The 14,446-nt window shown below is 31.4% G+C and overlaps 1 protein-coding gene across 1 annotated transcript in view; it reads right to left on the bottom strand.

Moving 5' to 3' along the window:
* Positions 1-14,446, bottom strand: part of LOC113397385 (protein O-mannosyl-transferase TMTC1-like) — a 169,153-nt gene that overhangs the window by 100,860 nt on the left and 53,847 nt on the right. Inside the window, exon 2 of the mRNA XM_026635701.2 lies at positions 9,472-10,118. Within this exon, the coding sequence (XP_026491486.1) occupies positions 9,472-9,761 (290 nt within the window). The 5' untranslated portion in view covers positions 9,762-10,118. The remainder of the gene's footprint in view (positions 1-9,471; positions 10,119-14,446) is intronic.

The raw sequence follows: 14,446 nt of genomic DNA on the forward strand, positions 1-14,446 counted from the left end.
ATGTTTTTTGTTTACACTTAACTTCATCTTGAAGGATTTTTTGTTTATAAGATAACATATAATCTCGTTATCGACATAACGTGCCAATATTGAGCAATTATTTGTTATGGGTGTATGTGAGAACATTGCTAATAATAATGATGTTTATTTTCATAACTACTTGAAATGCTTAATATTTCCAAAATAATAATATTATTAATATAAAAAAGAGACATTTTTAACTTCCAACAAATTCAATGAAATATCCAACGCATCCAATTGAAGGAGGAATAAAGATATACAAACCTTAGATTTACGTATTCCATGCAGTTCGATAATAGCTCAGTTACCATGTTACTTAAAACAGTTCTCGATTAATATATATTTAATTATAAGACACTATTCGTATTAACTACTTATCTACTTTAATTTTACTTCCAAATTCCGACAACAATGTTTTCGCAAATCAATTTTGAGTATCATTGATTATTGAAGCTCTCGACAAATGGTATCACTTAATTTCGATATAAAATGTTGTTTATTTTTCTTTTAACCTCTTGTGATTGGAATAGACTGTATATACCAGCCTTTTAAACAAGTAATATTGAAGTAAATTAAATAAAGAAGCATGCCTTGCTGTAGAAGCGCTCGTTTATCATGGGAACACATTTAATTTCCAAGGGTTTTCCACCTACTCATCACCGTGTCGTTTATCACAGAGCGCTTCACAGCCATTGTCTTGAGAATCACTGTGACCTACTTCCTTATACTTGTATTTTGTAGTTTTTTGTGCAATATCTATGTTCGCAAGGTGAAATGAACGTTGCCCAATCGATTTAAGGTCCGTTTCAGTATGAATCGATGGAATACTTGAACATTAACTAATTTTAGCTTACTGTTCACTAAGTCGTGAATTAATGGGTATAGACAGCTGAAGATTATAATTATAAACAGGTGGAGTTAGTATTTGTTGAGTTTTACGAAGGATAAATAATAGTTTTAGTCGTTTTCTCTGTAAAATTTAAAGCAACGAGAAATTTAATTTAAATTTGTATAAATAACTATTTAGAAATATTATTTGAATAATGTAGATATATTTTGATCTAATTTTATTTAAAAATTACCGATAAAAGTGAATTTGATAAAAGTCGTTGTCTTCTTTATAAGAGGACTTTGCTTCGACAGGCGAAGTTTTCGTCATCTTTTTCGCTTTCAATCAAGCGAGATTTAAATCGGGTGAAAAAAATATCGAAGAGTATCGATAAAAAATTAAAAAAAAAAGTGTTTGTGTTTTGTTTGTATTATTATTATTAATCTTTTACTGAAAATTGTGTAAGCGTGCTTACATTCAAATATTTTATTTACTTATTTATATAACAAATATTTTTTTTTGTACTTCTTTCAATATAATTCTTCATCTTTTCAGAGTATTGATGCAATTTACCGCATTGCATTGCTTTCATTTTTATATGAAATGGAAAAAACATTTGAGATTTCTTTAACCTAGACATCTACACTTTAATTCTTCGTCAAGAACTTTAAACTTTATTAATAAATTTCATATGTTCATATTTTAAAAATATATAATCCGTATTTTATCGGACAAAATGTTTTCGATTCAACGTTACCAGCGACAAGTGTGCTAGTCTGATTACAGGGGTTATTCGGCAAACTTTGAGCGCTTGTAGACAGGAAAACGAACTTTTTAGTAAGTAAACACTAGTGTAAGAAGTAATGGAGGAGCGATTCTATTAAAGTGCATTTTGTTTGAAAAACTACTGATTACAGATAATATGCGTATGTTTTATTTTGCTGATTGCAAATTAACAGGATAAACACAATTTAATACAAGTTAAAACGTCGGAGAAAAGTTGAGACGCTGTTGTTAAACCGGTTCACACATCCTACTCCAGCAGCTACGCGGGTGAAAATGTCAATATAATATTTCTTGCCTACATACGAAATATTTTTTTAGTAATAGCCTATTTCTCTGTGTCTGAGTTTTCTCACGGAGACAGTTTATTATTATAACAATCAACTTCGTCTTTGTCGTCTTGGAAATGACGAAAAGTATTTCAAACGGCAAATATTGCCAAAAATAGCATTTCACCTTCTAAACCTTTAAAACATTCTTGCTGTTAATCTCGGTAAACAAGCAAAGGATATTTAAGTTAAAATTGCGCTTCGCTCCGAGCTCATTTTACGTCGCTTGATATCAGCATCTTCAAAGGACGTGTAACGAATGAGATTTAACACATTATGTACTAAATATATGATTTAAATATGTTAAACATAAGAATAAGCATATAATAGAGCACACGTTTTACACCTAAAGGTAAATTACCATCACCACCCATAGACACCTGCATGGGTACCCATAGACACTTAATTGATTAGCGGAAACACAAAACTTTTAAATTCTCTAAACAATAAGATAATATTTATAAACTATAATATATAGTATATAACAAAGTCGCTTTCTATGTCTATCTGTATCTCAACTTTATTTTTTAGTCCATTCAACTGATTTCGATACGGTTTTCGTGAATACAAGTTTGTATATAAAATGTTGTATGTAAATATTAGATAATATTATGTAAGAGGGCTGGCAGGAGCTGGATGCGAGTAGCCGAATAAAGATCACAGTGACGTGCAATTGGAGAGGCCTATGTCCAGCAGTGGACGAGTATTGGCTGCTGCTGATGATGATGATGTAAATATTGCTATAGGCTATTTACGAAAACATTTTCTCTAATTCATTGATGATCCATTTTCTTATTAATCTTAGTTGCCATCAGTAACGATATTTCACTTTTATTTACGTAATAATTATTTACATTAAGGACTTAATTATATACAAATTAAAATTAAAAGTAATTACTATATGAAACATGACCGGTTGGAATTGTAGCAAGAATGCTAGCAATATTTCCCCCTTCAATCGCAATGCCGATCCTCTGGGCAAAATTGAGCCCTCCTGTCAGACGAGGAGGCAACAAGACCAGATATTATACGTTTAATAAACGACGAACAAATATGATAGAGTTCAGCGTTCAAACAAGCAAACAACTTTTCGTATTAACATATAATATGATTCCCATAAACAATGTCAAAGGAAATAAAGAAATATAGCAAACAAACGAGACAGAACATCATTATTGGTCGCAAAATAAACCGCGGCATACTGACAAGAAGGAGAAATAACAAATCGGTTTCGCACCATTTTCATCCCGACGCCCTCGAATTATCTGTAACCTATAAAAAGATACCTAAATTTACATATCACACGTCCCATTTCCCTTTCTCGCGCAAAAAATCTTTAGCATGCATGCCCGAGTTAATTTTACATCTGAATGACGAAAGTTCAACTTTATAATGAACGTGTTAAAGTCCATTATCGTTCGATCTCGTGTTTTAGAAGTGAAATGGTTGTCTGTTCACCCAATGTAGCCTTTCTCTTATATTAAACATCATATCGAGAGTCGAGCTGCTACAAAAGCGAATCCGATAGTTGTAATCCGCAAAAACCCTGACATATTGAAAATGCGGTATCGTATTATGTTTGGAATTATAGAAATATTTTGTTGAATAATATTTTATATCCGATTGATATTTCCCAATCTTAGAGAAGAATAGCTTTGGTCTTACATACACAATTGGAAATAACTATTATTATAGCAATTATCGTTCAGTTATTTTGTAATTATTGATTTTTTTATTTTATTTAAAATATAACAAACATTATAATTATGTTTTACGTGATACGTATGTATGCATATTTATATGGGATGAGGTTTTAAAATTAGTATATATGTATTTAGGCAACTCATTTCTAATATAACAATAGAAAAGCGGTATATGTCTGACTAGGGGGCATTCTGCTTGTTGGCTTGGCACAGAACGGTAGCTGTCGACGAGATTTGTGAGGGGTTGCAATTTTAATCTGGGTTGGTAAATTTTTTTTCGTTTGTATAGGTGATTGGGGTTTTATTTTGATATTCAAGTTATGTAATGGGCACATGAACTTGTATTTTTGTTTCGTTATTTAATAGTCTAAGCGGCGACGGGGCGGTTGAGCTGTGTGTACCTCTTATCCCCATCTTAACGTTTCACTTACGACTAGTTTGCCACCACCTGTCATTTTGTACACGAGACAATATTATCTGTTTTACAACACTTTTTATCTCAAACATATCCAAAATAATCTAAAATCCATTCCACGAAACGAGCTCCCAAAGATAATTGTTCCTGTGTACTCATTGGTCACTTAACACTATTGGACTTTTATGCGGCAAATCATTTCTTAGGATTGTCTTACATACCGGATTTCTCTCGTTTACCTCTAGCCTCGCGCAGCGACCAATAAGGTATGAGTATTTCGTTCCTTAGGAGTTTGACTCGTGGAATGGACTAAAGACCAACTTATTTCCACACAAACAAAGTCGGGTTACTATAACTAAATCTAAAGTTTGTAAAACACCTCCATACGCTTGGGAACGAGTAATTTATGCTCTATAAGAATTGGATAACGGTTTTAAAATGTAATATTAATCAGTTTACTTCACGCTATACGAAGAACGACATTAGCCTTTTATTCATTCCTGCCATCATAGTTTTTATTATCTCCTTTTATAAAGTTGTCAGTCGTTCCTCATCTCACTTCACTTCGCTTTTAATCGATCAGTTTATTAATCAATATTTATGTTATTACTGTGTTGATCATTGAGAAGAAAAATCGTTTTTGAAGATTTTAGATGAACATTTTTTATTTTTATTTTCAAACCTACGAAAATTTTTTTTTAGAAATAAATCGAAGAGAAAGTTCCCTCATAATGAAATATTTGTACATTTTCTATTATACCTACGTTAAGGGATACTTATTTGCTAACTTGCATTTGACGAATAAATAATTATAAATTGTAACTATTATAAATCCACCCGAGTAGGCGCTACAATAGGTAGCCTATAACCTTTTCTACAGCTAAACAGTGCTGAGTATTTTTGTGTTCCATTTCATAAGTAAACTATTGTAGTTACCGATACAAGGCACATAACTTCTTACGTAGTTGTGAATATACACAATATGACAGAATTTCATTCACCAGCGCTGAGCAAGTTCTTGGTTTTCTTTAACTATTTTAGGAAAGAGATTATTAATACAAATCAAGCAAGTTAAACTGAGGTTTATATAAATAGCGTATAAATTATTATTCAAAATATGCAGTCACGTTTTATAGATCGGGTTATTCCGGCAAATATTTGTAAAGTATGTAAATTGTTTACATTGAATATTCTGAAATAAACTATTCTATGAAATGAATATTAATTGATCGGACTACTTGACTGTTTATCAATATGACTGAACTTATAATAATAATAGTAAATAATAAAGCCTTATTTATTTCCTATAATGTTACCAAGTTTTATATTTTTTTCTTAAATATATGTTAGTGTTGTTTTGTGATTAATTCTAATGTTTTTTTTGTTTTTAAACTATTCTATAGGAACTCCTTCGTAGGGTATAGGCCTCCTCCAATTCTTTCCATTTTTTCCTATTCTGTGCTGATTTTATCCAGTCTTTACTAGTCGTTTCTTCTATATCTTCTCTTCACCGTTTTTGTGGTTTGCCCACGATTCTTTTTCAAATCAATCTTTATTTGGACATACACATTTTACAGATTATAGAAATATATACATACAAAATAACAAAAGACACAGAGAATGTGATGCCCAAATTGGTAAACCACTCGGCTTATGTTGAAATCATTGTAAAATGAGTTTCGACGCTGGTATTCTGTGGTCGCCAGTCAATACGTGCGTCACGTCGCAGGTAGTGAATAAATACAAGATAAATAAAAAAAGAAAAAATATAAAGATTTGTGTGATTATATATAAATAACAATAAAGTGAACGCCTTAGTGAAAGTCCGGACGCTCGCTTGATCGAACGTTAACAAACGTCACGGGACTTATCGAGATACTCGTATGTATGTACTGATAATAATTTAATATTACAAGTTATAATAGTGTCTCCTAAACGAAACTACCTAAAGAAGAACTGTTAAAACTAAAATAAATATAAAATGAATGCTACAACAGGGGGTAAGTTGAAAATAAATTGTTAATCCCTCATTATGGAATAGATTATGAATGAAATTGAATTTGGTAAGATATAGTACAGTCATAATCATTTAATACGCGCTTTTCTCAGCTAGCTGTGGGTATAAAAATAGTAAATTTTATATAACACATTTCTAATTACATTTTTAGACTGGGGGTTTCAATTATTACATCAAGCAATCAACGTGCTTGACAAAATACTGTACATATTTGCTAAGAGCCCAGGAGCATCGTCACGCTGTCATAAGGCCATATCAAAAAGATAATAATTTACACCAATTTTACACAAAAAAAAACATGCGAAGAAAAAAAACATTGTATATGTCTGTTAAGAATGTAATTGTGAATCTGTTAAATACTTTTTAAATTTGTTTCTAAAGATATTTAATGTTTCAGCAGCAAACTTCCCCGAAAGGCAGCAGTCTTATATGGCGGCATGGTCAACGAGTAGGACGATGCTCGTGTTTCGTGGGTTATTCCCTGTTCGCATGCCCATTTTAATTTGTGATAGAAGTATGGAGGCATTTTGTACTTCACTATGCTGAACAATAATGTCGCGAAATGTAATTGCGAATGTAATGTGCGAATTGTTCTTAAGGTGCGTAACTCCTACATTTTATATACATACTTAATCTGCCTAAACTATATATATATGTATCTCTATATTGTTGTTGAGGTTTGTAGAGTGAGTTAGTCAGTGTAACTACAGGCACAAGGGATATACCATTTTTGTTCCCATGGTTGTGGCCGTATTTGCGTGTATGGAATATTACATTATTACAATTTGGAAATCACCTTCTTTGTTAAAGTCCTATAATTAATAAAAATCTTGTAAAACTAAAAGTAATTAATAAAACGGTAAATGTTTTAGACGAGAGAAACCATATTGTATGCGTTATATTGGGTTTACTCAGAAGTCAATTGTGTTGATATTGTTAATTAAAAAACTGGCATAATCAGCTCGTAAGTGCTTATAAAACTTCAAACCACAATTGAACTTGTGTCGTTGAACTCTGTAATATTTACGAATTTTTCATTTATGTGTTTGTTGTATTGATCTTTTATCGACGATTTCATATACGGAAACCCATCGTTTTTTAGTACTACCTCAGCATTTAAAGTACTGCTCGTATATTAGAATTTTTTGGTAAACTGCATTGCCTACCGAATAATTTCCATATTTGGAATTTCAAACATGACTAACTTTCTTGCAAACTTTCATCCCTGTTCTCTACTGAAGTTTCATCCTCTATGATGATAAATTTAAAAAATCTTTACTTATTCACCTAAACACCGCCTTTTATATTCCTAACATCAGAAATAAAGAATTTCCATCCTAACTTTGATCGCCTTAGAAGATGAATTTTGAAAAATCTTACTAAAGATTTTTCAAAATTCGAATCAATCCTATTCCATGAAGAGTTCGTCTGCAAAATCGTCATCACGTAAGACCCATTGGCCTACGTTGTACGCATATCAATCAGTCATTTTAAAATTTCAATAATTAGATGTTAATTTTGGGTGCCATTGTTTAACTGATTGTATGTGTAGGCTTAATCTTACTAATTCATTTTAAGCCTTTTTAATTGATAAGAAATTTTTCACCCATTTTTAGTGCCGGTCACAATTCAAACAAGTATATTTACAAATTTTATGTTTATGATTAAATTTACACTATTTATATAGCTGCTACGTTGTATAAAATAAATCTATTCTATTATTATTCCAGATATAGGTAAATAGCAGACTGGCAAATAGGCCATCCAATGGTCACCCCAGTCAAATAAATTGGCACTATAAATATTAATCATCTCTTAAATTGGCAATACGCAAATAACTAAGACGGCACGTCCTTTGTGTTATTGCACGTTTTCACTCTCTCAAACTTTACCGAAACACAATTTACTAAAAAATTCGTTTTGGCCGAGTAAAATGTGTACGACTGATGCTAAAAATCACTACTTTCTGAACCAACCAACTTCGAAACGTACGACTAAGGTTGTTAGTGAGTTGTAAATAAGATTCACCGAGGTTGTTAAATAAATATATTTCCTATATACTCGACTAAAACACAAGAAAATTCCCCCGTCACGTATCCTACGGGTCCATTTTTTGTAAATATTATTATTATTTTCTTTTTATATCTTTAAGTTATTTAATAAATTGTTATCAGTTAACTATATGTCAATATTCTATATTCGAAATATGTAATATCATGTTGTTTTTATATCATTTCCCGATTCCCACCACACGTGTTTTGTTTTTCAATGGAACTTAATGATTGTATGAATTTAATTTATGAATCAGAAAACTGTAATACTGAATGTATTGACAGTGATACTAATTCTATTTTGTTTAATAAATATCATTCCAGGTATTGTTACAGCGTTATTATCTGTTTGTATGATATCGGCTCACGCAGTAAAACTGTGTGTTGTTTTAATATAGAATATATTTGTGTTTTATTTGGAAAATTATAATTTGTTGTCTACCATACATACGGGTCTTTTTCTATTTATTCGTCTTCTTTAACAATTTTTACTTTGAAATTAATAAATGAGGAGATGTTATTTTTTTTGTGTTCCCTATCTGAAAAACTCATAGAACAATAAACATAATTACAACAGAATATGCGCGTAGTGGAAAGAATTTTAGTACATAATACATTTTAAAAAAATAACTTCGTCTACCGATGGTTTTGATTGTATTTGTAATAAAATGAAAAAGTACGATCTCCTTGCTCTTATACTTTAAATGTTTTTCTCTCATTATAAATTAAAAGTCAGGAGCGCGTAGAATACTATAGCGAAACAATAAAAGTGAATTCAAAATCAAAGGCGAATACAAATTCCCGTTAGCGCGAAACTAGCGTCTTATTGTTAATACGTCAATAATAACCTTATGTATTATTCTCAATTTATTTAAACACTATCTTTTAAATATCTTGGTTTTATAACAATCGACTATCATATCTACCTATAGTCTTTGCAGTCACGCCTTTTTACGATATTTAACTTCACCTGTTAGAAGCAAGTTGAAAGAGAGCCTGTAATTTTGCATACTCATTTTTTTATCTTACTCCGACCACGCCAATTTTATCAGATATTATAATCCTGAAGCACGCTTTCAATGTTTCTTTTAACGAATGGTGGTTTTGTAATAATATATTGTATCTATTAAATAGAGTTTACAAAATATTTTGGACGCATTGATGGTTTGTATAAATAAGAGTTTGATATTATAATGTCAGAATATTTACTTACAGATACTTTTCAATTATTATTCTATATTATATACATTTAAATATGCTATAAAGACTTTACTACATTAACTTATTATTTTATAGACTCGTATTATATAATAATGTACTCACCTAAACGTCAGTGTAGTGAGCGGTCGATACGACTTGTGACTGCCAGGATCAGACATCGGCGTGCCCCAGAAATCATTTTCAAATATCCTCAGTACTGGATTCGCACCCGTCACGTCACCGTTCGTCACGATAGCGGGTATGTCATCGTGTACGAATTCACCGTTCAAACTATTCGAATACGTCAAAGCACCAACTGAAGCTACAAGAGCGTATATCGCCCATTCATTTTCACACAAACTACGCCACGATTTGGAATTCGATTCCCGAACAGGTAACGGTCGACGTCGCATGTTGATATTTTATGACATTATTGGACAATCACGAGAAGACTTTGATGCAAAATAATTTACAAAAAAGCAATTTATAATTTGACTTAACATAGCAACTTTGTTGTCAACGGTAGCACTTAGATTTATATATGTATGTACGTAGATGATGTTTGCGGGTACGTTTATCAAGTATGATGGATCACCGGCACATAAATCAACATTGGGTCAGTCCAGGTCCGCTTATGTCATATTCATGAGTAACCCGGTGCTAAACGATGCTCCGGACGAAGACGGTCGACCCTTTTCTGTATTTCGTTTTTTATTATTACTTCACATCTGCGTAGTAATTTTATTTTTATTAAAGTTCACGTTCTGAATCTGAAACAAGAAGAAACATGTTTTAGTTAATTTTCATGGTTAAGGTGGAAATTTTTAGCCTTAGTGGTCGAGTGAGCCAGCGCAAGGGATGTACACCATAACCTTAACATTACTTAAGACCCATATTTGATGGACCAATCACGGTCACGGATGTTATTTATTTAACAAAAACAGTAGCTTTGAGTGTGACGTATTATGTTTAATTGATATAGAACATTATCTGTCGTAACTGGATCGTTTTTTATGATAAAGCGATTCATAGCACGCGTAGTTTAATTTTGTATTGTATAATAAAAATGCTATGTATTAATCATAACATCAAAAGAAAAATATATTGATAAAAAATATAACTCCATGTTCGGAATTTACTTAACGTAAATCGATAGTGTGAATCTGCCTTAACCTAAGCTCCTGAAACTACAGCATTTGAAATGCTAATGTTATGTTTCCCAATTCACTTCTGCACTATGAATTAAGACGACGTAATTTCATTACATCAGTATGTGCTGAATGAATTCATAGCGGAATCGCTTCATAACTGCATTTATATAAAGTTAACAACGATGATTATTTTAATATGCAATCAAATATATTATTTATTTTATAGATATATAAAACTAGCGAAGCCCGGCTTTGCACGGGTGCCATTTACGCGGTACGAATATACCCTGCACGGTAGATTTTTTGTTATATACAAACAAAGAAATTTTACCTCTTTAGAACTAGAATAAATTTAAAAAATACATTAAAAAATGCAAATGTTCTTATGTCTATGGGCGGTGGGGACTACTTACCATCAGGCAGTCAATTCGCCCATCCGAAAAAAGTACCTATCATCTGATTTGATTTATAAAAATGTACATTCTGAACCAGTAGATTTAAATTTAATTTATGTTGTAAAATATGTCTATAAATTCAAGCTTCTACATCACTTATGTAATGTCCACTTGTCCTTGTCCACAATGTCCACTTGAATAAAATATATTTTTGATTTTGATTTGTGTTCTCAAAGCAAGTGGACAATTTCTATATTATATAAGTGAAACTCGAATCGTTAATAATGATATCATGGTAATATTTTGTGACTCGCTGAAGTAACATATTATATATTTTTTAATAATAAGCTTTTATAAATGGTATGCCTTAAATTTGCGATGTAATGTCAGTTCTCTTGTGCCATTACGTTTGGAATGAAATTGAATTGAATATTTTAAGGAATTTCTTGTCATCATCAATCGCCAGCTCAGTTTCTTTCCATTTCTGAACGTAGACATTGAAGTTTCTGAGCCGACGGCTTGTTTCATTCGTTTATAAATTAAATTAGGCGGAGGAAACTGGAGTACCAATTCCGAGAGGTAATTTAATAGATGTAAATTATAACACTAAATTATTTAGTATATATTCTTGTATATATCTATATACGAAAATATAGAATGCAAATTTTATATCTAGCACATTAAAAAAACTCGACCCTCAATGTATTTAATTATATATTTTGAATACTCTATTTTACAGGTCAAGCAATAGATACATTAACACACATCAATGGTCTGAGTTTATAAATTAACATAATGAATTCTTATTTTCGAAAAATTATATTTCCTTTCCAATATTATATGAAATATATATATATTTTATTTCCTATCATTTGGGCAAAAAACGAACCAGCTCTCCTGTCACCAGCGGAAGCAATAAGACGAGGTGGTATACTTTTAATGAAGATTTTTTTTGACCATTGGGTCGGAATTGCGTTACAACTGTGAAATGCTGCTAGCATTTTTGCCAATATTTTAAAATTTACAAATAATAACTCTTATGTAAATAAATACACATTTCTTTTATAATTATGAGTCCTCAAAATATCTTATGGATCATATAAATCATAATTATCGCGTCTACCGCCTCACCATCAAGTTACTCTCATCTGGATACTGTCACGGTAAGACACAGCAAGACACTCCGATCATAATCTTCTTAATAAAACTAAGAATTATGCTTGTAGTCGTAGCTATGTTGATCTTTTATCCCAAAATATTTTTACTAGCGACCCACCCCGGCTGCCCAAGTTTATAATAAAGAATGAAATAAATATGAATAAATAATGTTATAAATATAATTTATATATATACCCTATATCACTTATATATATAAAAATAAAAATTAACAATTTTCAAAGATTTGATTTTTTACCTTCCTTTAAAAAATTGACGTGTCAAAAACTAAATATACCAGGGAATATTAATGTCGTAGAATATTTCAAAGCTGTAAACTCTATTAAAGGTATTTCCACATAAATAAACATGAATCCGAACATTATAAAATCTATGCTTATCTAAATAACACATCACGGAACACAAGCATTAATCCGTTCTCAATTACTGGTCCAGCGCAAATAACGGATTATGTTTGATTGATTATGAGCGAGATCAGAACGATTAACTGGGGCGATGTCATTACTAATGTTAGAGGACGTCCTTTCTCAAATCGCGTTATCCATACGAGTATACATCATACTTATAATATTTCTTTATTTTTCTTAATTCAAAAGCCTGAGAGCGAGCCAGTGTACAGGCACAAGGAACAAAGCATCTTAGTTCCCAAGTTTGGTGGCGCATTGGTTGGTTGTAAGATATGGTTAATATTTCTAACAGCACCACTATATCATAAAAAAGCCCAAAATTATGGAATTATTATAAGGTTTATTATAAAATATAAGTAAATATATTTAGATAGTAAAAAGGTGTGGGGTTCGTATTCGTTGATTTCTATTCGTGTTATATACGTTTAAGACTATGATCATTTGAACAAAAGTTATTACTGAGTTTTAGTTCATGTCGGTAGATTATATATTCAGAACCGGTTACCACCGCTTGCCACCGCTAGCCACCGCTTTAAATTATATTTCATTCTATAATTTGGCCTTTTTAATGTTAAAAATAATAAGTGACAATAAAAATAATCTTTATTGATTTTGAAAATCTAAACCAAATCATATTAAAGCAATATTGGGGAAACTAGTAATAATGGTAAAATAATAGTTTTGTAAAAACATTTAAACGTATTTAAAGAGGTAAGAAATATAAACCACATGGAAATGTGCTAGAATGATTGGAGATTATTCCACCACGCTACTTCAATACGAGTCGATGGTTATACATATAGCACATTTCCATCGAACACATACATTTTCTAACAAATTTTTGTGCCTGTATTTGAACCCACAATGTTCGGTTAAGTTCCGATTACGAGCCACTGGGACATCTTCGCTAGCTTTCAGTTGATAAACAGAACTTAATATACTGTACATACTTATTAAAATTATCACAAAATACAAACAGTTATTTCGAAATATTTAATAAAATTTATAATGTAAACAATTTTAAATTAAATTTGTTCGATAATTAAAACACTGTTAATTATGTTAAGCCTTATTATTATTAACACTCATCAGCGAAATATTAAACTGAATATGATATTTGATGTTGAAATTAACCGTACTGTTTGAATGTATTTATCAATGCATGTTTTTACGTACGTATTATATAAGTCGATTTCATAAATGGATTAATATAAATTCTCGTATGTAAGTGTAATTTATATACATTAAGAGCCGAGATGGCCCAGTGGTTAGAACGCATGCATCTTAACCGATGATTTCGGGTTCAAAACCAGGCAAGCACCACTGAATTTTCTTTAATAAATAAGATTCTAATTAAAATACAAAATATATAATAATATATACTAAAATTTTAAATAAGATTCTAACTTTATACTTAAAGGGAGATGAGGCCTTAGACCATCAGTGGGATATTTACAGGCTGTTGGTGTTAGTCCTTAGGTAGTTAGTCCTCTCCCTTTGAAGAGAAGGTTTGGAGCATATTCCACTACGCTGCTCCAGTGCGTGTTGGTGGATATACATGTGGCAGAATTTCGTTGAAATTAGACACATGCAGGTATTCTCACGAGATTTTCCGTCACCGCCGAGCACGATTTATAAACACAAATTAAGCACATGAAAATTCAGTGGTGCTTGCCTGGGTTTGAACCCGAAATCATCGGTTATGATGCACGAATTATCAACAATCGGCACCTTTATTTCAATGTCAGTTAATTACATCCTACTAAAATAATATAATTCGGAATTACTTGAATGTTGTAACCCTATATATATAATTAGGATTCTCTCTGCGGATATGTGTGTGCTGCCTGGGTGAATATCTAGCGCAGCCGTCTATGCAAACCACTAGACCAAATGACATTCGATTAGCGACGTGATCAGCTGTTGACGAATAGAAAATGACGTAGAGAATTTATAATCTTGAAGCGAT

The sequence above is a fragment of the Vanessa tameamea genome, chromosome 3, assembly GCF_037043105.1.
Source record: "Vanessa tameamea isolate UH-Manoa-2023 chromosome 3, ilVanTame1 primary haplotype, whole genome shotgun sequence".
NCBI classification, from domain to species: Eukaryota; Metazoa; Arthropoda; class Insecta; order Lepidoptera; family Nymphalidae; genus Vanessa; species Vanessa tameamea.